The 12,824-nt window shown below is 37.5% G+C and overlaps 3 protein-coding genes across 5 annotated transcripts; 2 read left to right on the forward strand and 1 right to left on the reverse strand.

The window, feature by feature from the left end:
* Window positions 1,780–4,043, forward strand: LOC104721516 (zinc transporter 9). The gene is made up of 4 exons (XM_010439515.2): window positions 1,780–1,946; window positions 2,044–2,086; window positions 2,191–2,846; window positions 3,498–4,043. The coding sequence occupies exons 1-4, from the start codon at window positions 1,932–1,934 to the stop codon at window positions 3,951–3,953; spliced, it is 1,170 nt and encodes a 389-aa protein (XP_010437817.1). The 5' UTR covers window positions 1,780–1,931; the 3' UTR covers window positions 3,954–4,043.
* On the forward strand, window positions 5,612–10,386 carry LOC104721517 (glycine dehydrogenase (decarboxylating) 1, mitochondrial). Of its 2 annotated transcripts, XM_010439516.2 has the most exons (14): window positions 5,613–7,058; window positions 7,221–7,466; window positions 7,559–7,636; window positions 7,725–7,825; window positions 7,918–8,113; window positions 8,194–8,319; window positions 8,416–8,715; window positions 8,794–8,946; window positions 9,039–9,227; window positions 9,314–9,391; window positions 9,477–9,602; window positions 9,751–9,849; window positions 9,924–10,041; window positions 10,135–10,386. In XM_010439516.2, the coding sequence occupies exons 1-14, from the start codon at window positions 5,835–5,837 to the stop codon at window positions 10,221–10,223; spliced, it is 3,123 nt and encodes a 1,040-aa protein (XP_010437818.1). In that variant the 5' UTR covers window positions 5,613–5,834; the 3' UTR covers window positions 10,224–10,386. The 2 variants fall into 2 exon arrangements, with proteins under 2 accessions (XP_019088226.1, XP_010437818.1); XM_019232681.1 differs by lacking the exons at window positions 9,924–10,041; window positions 10,135–10,386 and having other exon boundaries at window positions 5,612–7,058; window positions 9,477–9,622; window positions 9,686–9,764.
* LOC104721518 (calcineurin B-like protein 10) lies at window positions 10,767–12,756 on the reverse strand. 2 transcript variants are annotated; one of them, XM_010439518.2, is made up of 9 exons: window positions 12,571–12,756; window positions 12,292–12,466; window positions 12,063–12,145; window positions 11,837–11,896; window positions 11,637–11,745; window positions 11,497–11,549; window positions 11,344–11,424; window positions 11,130–11,226; window positions 10,767–11,036 (listed from the first exon to the last, which is right to left on the reverse strand). In XM_010439518.2, the coding sequence occupies exons 1-8, from the start codon at window positions 12,592–12,594 to the stop codon at window positions 11,155–11,157; spliced, it is 657 nt and encodes a 218-aa protein (XP_010437820.1). In that variant the 5' UTR covers window positions 12,595–12,756; the 3' UTR covers window positions 10,767–11,036; window positions 11,130–11,154. The 2 variants fall into 2 exon arrangements, with proteins under 2 accessions (XP_010437820.1, XP_010437819.1); XM_010439517.2 differs by having other exon boundaries at window positions 11,130–11,242; window positions 12,571–12,754.

The following is a 12,824-nucleotide window of genomic DNA, read 5'->3' on the forward strand; positions in this document are numbered from 1 at the left end:
GGTTTAGGATTTTATATCATTTCCTTCATAACAAAAGTCATGAAAACTCTTTCATCAAATAGAAAGATTTTACAAGATTATAAAAAACAAATCATCAAGATTTTAAAAAACTTCCTAAACAATCTCTTAGAATCCTTCGTTTTTAACTTTCAATTTTCTACGATTCTAACAATTAGCAAGAACATAAAATCATTAAAATTCTTTCTAAATCCTAAACCAATACCTCCCCCTAATACTTGAGACAAAGAAAGTCTTAAATAACAAAATACTCTATGTGAGGACTAAAATAATAATAACAAAACTAATGTGAAGCTTAAGAACATACTTTGTGCAAAAATACAAAAAACAAAAACATACCTTAAGCTTAGGTTTGGTCATGTACAAGCAATACATACAAGAACAAACATCTATCTTTGTTGATATTTGAATACTTTATATACAATATTGAAGTATAAACTTAAAAAATTATACTATTATGAATATTTTTTTAAAAAAATATCAATCTACACACTCTTTTGTATACTCCATCTCTTACTCCTACATATAGTATATGCATACATATCATTTGGTAAGTTACTACAAACAGCGTGCGGAGGTGTTTAGCAACCACCATACTCGGATTGTTTTCACCACCACGACTCCTCCAACTTCTTCTTTTTCTCCTCCAGCAGCAGCTATGAGACCTTGAAGAGCTAAAGGTAATCTCACCTCCTTCAAACCTGAAAAGTGAGAACATGAGAACTCTTAGCTTGCTTCTCAAGCAAAACAAAAATGAGCTTTAAAAATAAAACAAACCTTCAGATGTCTCCTTTGTTGCTGACTTGTAGTATGATGATTTGACAGGAGCCTTCAACAAAAGGTGGGGGTTTTTGCTTGGTAAATTGTCACGTCTTTTCTTTTGACTATTTTGAGTAAAACAAAGAATTACGAAATAAGATTAGTTCACATCATTGAAATTTAGGGGAAGGTGTTGGTTTAGGATTTAGAAAGAATTTTAATGACTTTATGTTCTTGCTGATTGTTAGAATCATAGAAAATTGAAAGTTAAAAATGAAGGATTCTAAGAGATTATTAAGGAAGTTTTTTAAAATCTTGATGATTTATTTTTTCTAATTTTGTAAAATCTTTCTATTTGATGAAATAGTTTTCATGACTTTTGTTATGAAGGAAATGATATAAAATCTTAAACCAATAACATAAAATTTGAATTCATTAACAATCCAAGATTCTTTTGTTTTACTTGAATAACATAAAACTTTTAATGACTTTATAAAACTCTTAATCCAATAACACTAGATTTATCAAGATTTTAGATAACTTTTTACAAATCCACAACCAATAACACCAAATTTTTAAAGAGTTTTTAAAAGTCTTGATTGAATAACAACATATTTTACCTAACTTTTAAAGTCATTAAAATTTTTTCTAAATCCTAAACCAATACCTCCCCTTATTCGAACTCAATTTAAAACATTACTTTGTAGTTGTTATAGGTAGTCATTTTTTCTGCAAGTTGACAAAAAAAAAAAGAGTCATACTTCTACTGTAAAATATAAATTACAATAACAAAGACTTCCATACAATTTTTTTCTAAAAAAGATTGTTGTAAGTGTGATGGTTACTGTGTGCCTTTTATACTAGACAGAAATGCTTACCAAAATTTATCTTTTAACAAAAAAAAAATGTTAATATTCTTTTTCAATGAGAGTAGGTGGTAAAAAATGACGACATTGTATGGTCATTTGATTCCCGTGAACCACTTGATATAGTTTGTCAAAACATACGTGCACGCACACAAAAAAACACTCGCACTGATTGACATTCTCCGAAACTTTCTTTATAAAACAGGAGAACTCCATAATGATAAATTTCTTAATAGCCTGGTTCCTTGACACAAATCCACAAGTTTAACCAACTAAGCGAATTCACTAATGTCTCTGTTACAGGTCTGAAACTTCTTACTCATCATCCAATAATTTCAAAGTCCTTTGCTTCTCCTATACTTACTTTCTTTCCTCACATTTTGCCTCCGAATGTTTTCAGGATTTCTGGCAGCTCCTTCGACCACTATCATCTGGATTGACAAGTACTCTCACTTCACTTTGCTGTTTTTTTTTGTCTCTGTCATCTTATCAAAATTTGAAACCCACTTAAGTTAACTTTTTTATATTTCCAAAAACTACAAAACAGAGTCGTTCACTACCAGCTGTGACTCGGGCGAGTCAGACCCGTGTCGGGATGACGCGGCTGCTCTCACCCTCAAGTTTGCAGCTATGGCTTCGATCCTTTTCGCTGGAGCCGCCGGGGTCTCAATCCCTCTTGTAGGAGGAACCCTCCTCCCGTCGAACGGTGGATTAATGAGGGGAGCGAAAGCTTTCGCAGCAGGAGTGATCCTTGCAACAGGGTTTGTTCACATGCTCTCCGGCGGCTCTGAAGCTTTGTCCGACCCGTGTCTGCCTGAGTTTCCTTGGAAAATGTTTCCTTTCCCAGAGTTCTTCGCTATGGTCGCGGCGCTTCTCACTCTGCTCGCGGATTTCATGATAACGGGGTATTACGAGAGGAAGCAGGAGAAGATGATGAACCTCTCTGTTGAGTCGCTTGGTCAGAACCGTTCCATTATTTCGGATCCGGGTCTTGAATCGGGTTTACTGAGGGACGAAGATGGAGGAGCGTTGCATATCGTGGGGATGCGTGCTCGCGCGGACCATCACCGTCATAGCCTTTCGATGGGTGCCGAAGGTTTTGAGGCTCTCGCAAAGAGAAGCGGTGGACACGGACACGGCCACGGCCACGGCCACGGGGACGTTGGCTTGGACAGTGGTGTAAGGCACGTTGTTGTTTCTCAGGTTAAGACTTTTTTTTTTCTTTTCTTTTGATTTTTCTGACTTTGACTTTATTTTTAGTAAGCTCTGACTTTTAAGTTTTGATTTCTTTTTCACATTATTAATGATTTCTCAAGAAAAAAACAAATATTTGACTTTATTCATACACAATGTAGCGAAGTCAGTGTCTCTTTTAATAAAATAAGTAAATGAGATTTATAGTCAATTGTCTAATACACGGTTACAGCACTGTTTTTTTTTTTTTTTTTTGTCAAACCAGCACTGTTTTTGAGTTTTAATATTAATCGATTGAAATTTTCCTTTACCATATAATTTAGTCCAATAGAATCTGAGTGCAACGAGCTGGTGATACTATTTCCTATTTAAAATGTCTCATTACATTAACTTAACAACTGATTTATTTCTTTTTTTTTATAAAAGTATACATTGATTATTTTCATTTTGGTCATTAATGACAACTTAATGATAATATAAGTCAGAAGTGTTCATTCTACTAAGACGATTTTTGGAAACAATGTTTTTTTTTTTGTTGTCGTTGTTGGTGGTATTTTGACGTGTTCACTGAGTCATATGTGACCCAGTCAAACGATTCCGTTTATAAAATCTCCTTTTATTTAAAATTGATGATACGATCTGATGTTTTTATATTTTCAGATACTTGAAATGGGAATAGTATCACATTCAATAATAATAGGAATATCACTTGGAGTATCACATAGCCCATGCACCATACGTCCCCTCCTTGTCGCTCTTTCCTTCCACCAATTCTTCGAAGGTTTCGCCCTCGGTGGTTGCGTTGCAGAGGCTAGACTAACCCCGCGTGGATCTGCCATGATGGCTTTCTTCTTCGCCATCACTACTCCCATCGGTGTGGCCGTGGGAACAGCCATTGCATCATTTTACAATTCTTACAGTGTTGCGGCATTGGTGGCTGAAGGAGTGCTAGATTCTCTCTCTGCGGGAATACTTGTTTACATGGCGCTTGTTGATTTGATCGCTGCGGATTTCTTGAGCAAGAAGATGAGTGTTGATTTCAAACTTCAAATTGTTTCCTATTGCTTTTTGTTTCTTGGAGCTGGGATGATGTCCGCTCTTGCTATTTGGGCTTGATCAGTTTTAATTTTTTTTTGGTTATATCAAGCTCTCTGATTGTATTTTCTGAATTTGTGTGTATGGAATTTAATCCATTTGATTTTTTATGTTGTTTGTTGTGATTAGTTTGTTTATGGAAGTAGTAATTGGACTGACCAACATGTTTATTACTCTATTTGATCAAATAAAATATATATGCGTTTTGACAATGTTCACTCGGTAGCAAATTGTCACCGTCCAATCTTTCTAATTAAACCTTTTTAGCTGGTAACGATCCGATCATATTAGCTTTACATGCAACTGATGAATCCGAAGGCTGGAAATTTTGAAATAAATTAAGGCTTTTAATTTATAAAGTGACCATATAGATTTTCAGGGGCTTGGCTTAATTAAACAAAAAAAGTTGAGGGACTTGGAATGGTCGTGCCTAACTGCCTATATATGAATATATCGCAGGAAAAAGTCCATCTCTTACGAGACAAGAAGAATGAGATGTGTGGATTATTACGTGGAGATCTTCATCAACGATACTATGTATCTATTGTCTATGGTATTTTGTACTATCTATATATCATTATCATGTACTTAGTTTAAAGTAAATGCATGCTAAATCATCTCTCTACTATCATTGAATCATTCCCATTATAAATCGTAAGACTCTAAAAAACATTGTATAATCCACATGACCATGAATCCTAGCTTTTTATATATATATTCCATTAGTTATAACTTTAACAACAAAAGAAAGTACTGTTTGAAAAACAATATGAATTAACTTTTTCCAAAAGGAAAGGAGAATTCTTATTAAGATTTATATTTCATGGAAGCTAGGTCAAAAAACGAGAATATTTCATTATCTGTCGAATAAATTGGATTATGGTTTATGGAGGACGATGGTTCCCATGTATGATGAAGAAAAAGACGAACCCTATAAATTGTTTTCTAATTGTTAAAATTCTCTATTGAGGAGATAAACTCTATGTGAAACAAATTCCGCCACCTAATTTATCATATATATTCATGTGAACCAAAATAATTAAATCATCTTCGCCATATATATTACTTTAATTTGTTGCCACCTTTCTGATATTTTTTTCGATAAAGGTGACAAACAATTTTGTCCACTGATACCCAATCTCTTCCACTTCAGTTCTCTTCCTTTCAAATTTTATCTCTGAGATTTTTTTTTACAGCATTTTCCACAATTTTGTACTAGTGCTTCCTATAATAATTATATTAACTATTTGCTCGTATACTATTTAAAAATATTTTATTACACAAACTCGTTTAATTTGTAGGAAAAAGGGATTTCGCGAGTTATACACTAAATTAAAATTAGAAATAGTTGGGAGATCCAATACTAATATAGTTTGGAGAAAAATACTAGCAATAATAATAAACAAATAATTAAGAGATGTCGGGAGATCCAAATTTAATCATAATTTTGTTTTTAAATGATTATGATCAGAATATTGTAACTCCTAATTAGATGCAAATACACGTGGAATCTGTACAAATTGTTCTATGCTTTTCACCAACCACATCTCCACCTTAACCAATTAACCACAGATAGACACGCTATATTTTCTGTTTTATTTCCTTTTTTTAATTTTACAAAAAAAAATAATATCCCGAAAAATTCGACTATATAATAAACAGACTATTTCTTGAAATGTGATATACATATTCACATTTTTTTTAATTTACAACGGTCCGTGTGAGAGAGTAGTAGTGGTGTATATACACTCTCATCCTTTTGTAGCTCTCTTCCTCCACCACTATCCATGGCGATAAACTAAAAAAAGCAAAGATACACGACATCTCATCTTCCTCCAACCTCAACCTCATACATCTCTAATCTACTACTCTCTCTGCGTTTTACATCTTTCCCTACCCCCAATGGAGCGCGCAAGGAGACTTGCTTACAGAGGCATCGTCAAGCGTCTCGTTAACGACGCTAAACGACACCGTAACCCCGATACTCCCCACCTCGTTGTTCCCCACGCTCCGGCGAGGTACGTCTCTTCTCTTTCCCCTTTCGTCTCCACCCACCGATCCGTCAATCCCACCTCGGCCGCCGCCTTCGGTAGGCACCAGCAGACGCGTTCGATCTCCGTCGATGCTCTCAAACCCGGCGATACTTTCCCGCGTCGTCACAACTCGGCGACCCCAGATGAACAGAGCTATATGGCTAAGTTCTGTGGTTACGACCACATCGATTCGCTCGTCGATGCCACGGTGCCCAAATCTATCCGATTAGGTTCGATGAAGTTCTCCAAATTCGACGATGGCTTAACCGAGAGCCAGATGATTCAACACATGGTTGATCTGGCTTCCAAGAACAAGGTTTTCAAATCTTTCATCGGAATGGGTTACTACAACACCCACGTCCCTACTGTGATCATCCGTAACATTTTGGAGAATCCAGCTTGGTACACTCAGTACACTCCTTACCAAGCTGAGATCTCTCAGGGTCGTCTCGAGTCGCTCCTCAATTTCCAGACGGTTATCACCGATCTCACGGGGCTTCCTATGTCGAACGCTTCGCTCCTCGATGAAGGGACTGCTGCTGCGGAGGCTATGGCTATGTGTAACAACATCCAAAAGGGTAAAAAGAAGACCTTTGTTATTGCTAGTAACTGCCACCCTCAGACTATTGATATTTGTAAGACTAGAGCTGGTGGGTTTGAGTTGAATCTTGTCACGGCTGATCTCAAGGATGTAGATTACAGCTCTGGTGATGTTTGTGGGGTTCTTGTTCAGTACCCTGGAACTGAAGGTGAGGTTTTGGATTATGCTGAGTTTGTCAAGAATGCTCATGCTCATGGTGTTAAGGTTGTCATGGCTACGGATTTGCTCGCTTTGACTGTGTTGAAACCCCCTGGTGAACTTGGGGCCGATATTGTTGTTGGTTCCGCTCAAAGGTTTGGTGTTCCCATGGGTTATGGTGGTCCTCATGCCGCCTTCTTGGCTACTTCACAAGAGTATAAGAGAATGATGCCTGGGAGGATTATTGGTGTTAGTGTTGATTCTTCTGGAAAGCCAGCTCTTCGTATGGCTATGCAGACTAGAGAACAGCATATTAGGAGGGACAAAGCCACTAGCAACATCTGTACTGCTCAAGTAATCACTCCTTACTATCTCTGATTACTCAGTTTTTCGTTTTTCACTATTAGTTCGCGCAGAGAATTAGATGATATATTGATTCATCCTCATGAGAACTTCATCTTTTCTTTTTGTATTGCCATTTTGTTATAATGTTTTTTTTTTTTCCTTTTCTTGCAGGCGCTGCTTGCCAACATGGCTGCCATGTATGCTGTTTACCATGGACCTGCTGGTCTAAAATCTATTGCCCAGCGTGTTCATGGTCTTGCTGGCGCCTTTTCTTTAGGGTTGAAGAAGCTTGGGGTTGCAGAAGTCCAAGAACTTCCCTTCTTTGACACTGTAAAAATCAAGTGCTCGGATGCACATGCTATTGCTGATGCAGCTACCAAAAGTGAAATTAATCTGCGTGTTGTTGACTCAAACACTGTGAGTCTCTCCTTTGCTTTGGTCTTTAAGGGTTCTTACTTGTATAACAGCATACAGATCTCTGAATATTTGGATATGATTACTTAATTCAGATTACTGCTTCCTTTGACGAAACAACCACCTTGGATGATGTCGATAAACTTTTCAAAGTTTTTGCTTCTGGCAAGCCTGTAAGTGTCTGCTTATTCCTCCTTTTGTTGTTTACTTATCAGTTCTGTGCACCTTGAATAAAATTTGATTATCTCCAATCCGCTTCAGGTTCCATTCACAGCTGAATCTCTAGCACCCGAAGTTCAGAATGCCATTCCTTCCAGCTTAACAAGAGAGACCCCTTATCTTACCCACCCAATCTTCAACATGTACTATTCTCTTTTTTTTTAATCTTGTGTGGTTTATTGCTTGCGGGTTATCAGTATCTCATCTTTATTTTTATTTTTAACTATGTGATTAGGTACCACACAGAGCATGAGTTGCTTAGGTACATTCACAAGTTACAGAATAAGGATCTATCACTGTGCCACAGCATGATTCCGTTGGGATCTTGTACGATGAAACTAAATGCGACAACTGAAATGATGCCAGTTTCATGGCCAAGTTTCACCGACATTCACCCTTTTGCTCCTGTTGAACAAGCACAAGGTTATCAGGTTAGTCACTTTCTTGATTCATCTGAGGTTTGATCTATGAAATTGAAAAATGAACTGATTTCGTTTCTACATTTATGTAGGAAATGTTCCAAAATTTGGGTGATCTCTTATGTACAGTCACTGGGTTTGACTCTATCTCATTTCAACCTAATGCTGGCGCTTCTGGTGAGTATGCCGGGCTTATGGTTATCCGTGCATATCACATGGTAAAAGCTTACATCCTAAATTTGAATCTAACTGTTCACCTTCAATTTATTTTAATTGTATAAACTGAAAAGTGAATGAATGAATGCATTGTCCAGTCAAGAGGAGATCATCATCGTAATGTGTGTATCATACCTGTCTCTGCACACGGTACAAACCCTGCAAGTGCTGCTATGTGCGGTATGAAAATTATTACGGTTGGAACTGATGCTAAGGGAAACATCAATGTTGAGGAGGTGAAAAAAGCTGCAGAAGACAACAAAGACAAGTTAGCCGCTCTTATGGTTACCTACCCTTCAACTCATGGAGTCTATGAAGAGGGTATCGACGAGATTTGCAACATAATACACGAAAATGGAGGTCAAGTGTACATGGATGGTGCCAACATGAATGCACAGGTGAAAGATCTTAATCTGCAAACAGATATCTCAAGGTTTTGGTCTTATTTGTAAGAGCATGGTGTTGGGTTTGTGTAGGTCGGTTTGACAAGCCCCGGTTTTATTGGAGCCGATGTGTGCCATCTCAATCTCCACAAGACCTTCTGTATTCCTCATGGAGGTGGTGGTCCTGGTATGGGTCCCATTGGTGTGAAGAAACATTTGGCACCATTTCTTCCTTCTCACCCCGTGGTTAGTCTTTGATCCTTCATCACTGTTATGCATCTTGGTTAATGATCATTAGATTCCTTATTTTTTGGTTTCCTCCATTGCCATGTATAAAGATATCTACTGGTGGTATCCCACAACCCGAGAATACAGAACCGATGGGTACAATAGCCGCTGCACCATGGGGATCTGCGCTTATCTTGCCAATATCTTATTCTTACATTGCCATGATGGGATCTGGTGGACTCACTGATGCCTCCAAGATTGCAATTTTGAATGCCAATTACATGGCAAAGCGTCTAGAGGTAGTAGAACATCTTTGTCTCCTCTTTGTCTATTCATCGTTTGAGAATGAAGAAAGTCTAATTTTCCTCTTGATTTGTTTATACAGAAACACTACCCAGTTCTTTTCCGTGGTGCTAATGGAACAGTAGCACACGAATTCATCATAGACTTGAGAGGCTTCAAGGTATTACAGTGTTGTGAACTGAATGAAACTAAAGTATATGTTTTGGGAATGCATATCACTAACTGCTTCAAATATGGATTTGTAGAACACTGCTGGATTAGAAGCAGAGGATGTGGCGAAACGGTTAATGGACTACGGATTCCACGCACCCACAATGTCTTTTCCTGTCTCTGGAACTCTTATGATTGAGCCAACCGAGAGTGAAAGCAAGGTTTATATACTAATATGCAAATCTCTCACTGACTCTTTCTTCTCTCAATGTATTAACTTGATGGAACTAATAATATTNTGCAAATCTCTCACTGACTCTTTCTTCTCTCAATGTATTAACTTGATGGACAAATAATATTCGTTTGCAGGCGGAGTTAGACAGGTTCTGTGATGCTCTCATTTCAATTAGGGAAGAAATTTCACAGATTGAAAAAGGAAATGCGGATGTCCAGAACAATGTTCTCAAGGTAATTAAGAAAACAAAGACTCATCTTATTATTGAAGAAGTTGAGATAAAGACTTGGTTGTTTTGTGTTCTCAGGGAGCCCCACATCCTCCACAGTTGTTAATGTCAGACACATGGAAAAAGCCGTATTCTCGAGAGTACGCTGCTTTCCCTGCCCCATGGCTCCGCTCGGCGAAGTTCTGGCCCAGTACAAGTAAGTATAAGACCATCCAAGATAAGATTACACATAGTTTTTTTTTTTTAAAGCTTATTTTGATTTCTGACAAATGATTAAAACGTGGAACAGGTCGAGTGGACAATGTGTATGGAGACAGGAAACTGGTGTGCACTCTCCTCCCGGAGGAAGAACAGGTCGCAGCTGCAGTATCTGCTTGATTACAGCTCTCCCCGGATGCATAAACTTGTGTTATGTGTCCTTCATTTTCTCACACCATTCTCTCTTCTCTTTCACATTCTGTCCATAGTGTTATCATTATACGCTTTCTGTCTCTCTTACTCTCTTAATCTAATTCGAATACATCTATATATTTTCCACAAATCACCGAAACAAACGTAGATTACTGTCAAAAAAGCTGCAGAAAGATAAACCAAATAATCTTTATTGTTAACTAGGAAACTGAACTCAACCTTGGTTGTCCCATGCCTTTCAAGTATTTACAATTTTTAGTTGGGTCTAAGAATGTTCGGATTTCGTATATATCCCTCCCACCCAGCCACGAATCATGTTCTCAAATCCTGTTTCATGAACCGGTCACACTGCTGGTTCGGTACGGCTGTAATGTAAACGTTTGTTTTCTTGCAGTTTACTCATAACTCTTAAAGTGACTAGTAGCCATAAATGGCTCCACGAAAACAAAAAAAAAGAACAAACTTTGGTAGATCAAGACTTAAGTGAGCAATATGGCCATAGACACAAGATACATAGAAAAAATGCTTCATTACTTTCAGTGGAACCGTTTATACTGCACTCTTCAAAACAAAGCAAAATCCTTTACAATTTTACTTACAGCTAAATAATCACCAACTAATTTGGGTTAAATACAATACGGAAACCGGGTTTAGTACGTATTTAACGAAGGAGAAAAAAAAAGAAGATAACCGGTGTTCCATGAACATGGTTCTGCCTCACAGCCTCAGTCTTCAACCTCAGTGTTGAAAATAAAACTTGGGAATGCTGTCGTCACATCCCTTCAAATTGAAACAGATATTGTTGATCAAAAAGTAAAGGCAATCTTAAATGGACGAAGAGAGAGTCAATCTAGCAAAGAGAGGATTTGGTACTTTAGGTAAGGAAGAGTCATATTCTTCAACAAGCTGGGATGCTTAAGCACATACACCTTCCATTCATCCTTGCTAATTTTACCGTCTTTGTCGTAATCTGCATCAGCAAATGTCTAGCAAAAAAACGTAGAGAGAAACAAAAACCAATCTGCTAACTGAATTTACCAAAATGTATGATTCATTACTAATAGAGAGGAGGATTCCAAAAACTCACTTTATCAATAATCATGGTCAGAAGTTCATCAGATAGGATCATATCAGATTCCATCAAAATAGCAGCCACCATTTGTTGCACCTAACATGTTATAACAACTTCAACTTGTTATGAAGCTCAGAAGACAATTACAACTTGCAATGGCACACTCACCTCTTCTCGCTCAATAAATCCGGTTTGTCTTAGATCATAGAGCCTAAATGCAACTGCCACAGATTAGAAACATGTACTTGAGATTCATCCATGAGTTATGTTATGATAAAGCTTTGCTATGTAATATTAGTAGGCCTTACAGTCGATCTTCTCCTCGATGGGTGCATAGGGATGAAAGACACTGAGTGCATGGATGAACTCCTCAAACTCAATAACCCCATTCTTCTTTTCATCGAACAAATCAAAAACCTGCAATACATCAATCCAATATGAAAACCATAACTCTCATCTCAGCAAGTTCAAGAAACCATGATACGTCTCCCTAAAGAAACACACTCACCCTATCAAGAAAGAGGTTCTCACCATATGGAGCTTGAAACAACGCCAGTCGAAGTTCTTCCTACAAACCAGGAACATTGACATGTTTACAATCATGTCATCGCATCAGCTAAAATAGCAAACTTTGTGCTTGAAAAAAGCAATCAATCACACACATATTATAAGCTGATCATCAAGATATGGCAATTGGCAAATTCATTAACAAGAACAACCAAAAAAAAACAGACCTTGTGAATCAAGCCGTCATCAATAATAGAACAGCTGAGTTTCTTGAAGAGCTCATACAAAGCTTCAACTTCATTGACTGAAACTGCAAAGAAAACAAACAAAGGAACAAACTTTTCAAACTTATCAACTACAAAAACAGAGCAATTCGAAAACCCATTGATCCAAACATTGCATACAAATGGTACTAAAGCACATTGGACATGGAATGAAAGAGAAAAGAAAACCCACATCGAGATTCACAGGCAAGAAGATTCAGATCCGCGTGCTGACATGTCCGAGGCGATGAGCCTCGTCCACGGCAATCGAAGCATTGTCCGACGGAGGAAATGAGGAGATCAATAATGGCGAAGAAAGGTATGAAGACAGCGCAGATTTGCTCCCCAACAGTCAGAGAGCTTGATCTCTGTATTTTTTAACCCGAAACAAAGAAACATCATCAAACATTACAAAACTAATCAGAGAAGACAGGAGGAGAAATGTCAAAAGAGTCTGAAAAAACACAATTACAGAGGAAACTGTAGGCAAGTCCATGAGACTCTCTCTCTCTCAATTCATCGACGGAGGTTTAAATGAAGAATGGAGTCGAAACTCATGAATCACATCACAACATTCCCAACAGATTATAATAAGGTGGCACTTTGATTCTTATCCTACAATAATCCATCATTTTCACATTCTCGAATCAAATGTACCGTCTCTGTGTCCCCATGTGAACTTTTTTTTTTTATTTTTAGGTTTTATTATCCACCAACTAATATGGT

This window comes from Camelina sativa, chromosome 11, assembly GCF_000633955.1.
Source record: "Camelina sativa cultivar DH55 chromosome 11, Cs, whole genome shotgun sequence".
NCBI classification, from domain to species: Eukaryota; Viridiplantae; Streptophyta; class Magnoliopsida; order Brassicales; family Brassicaceae; genus Camelina; species Camelina sativa.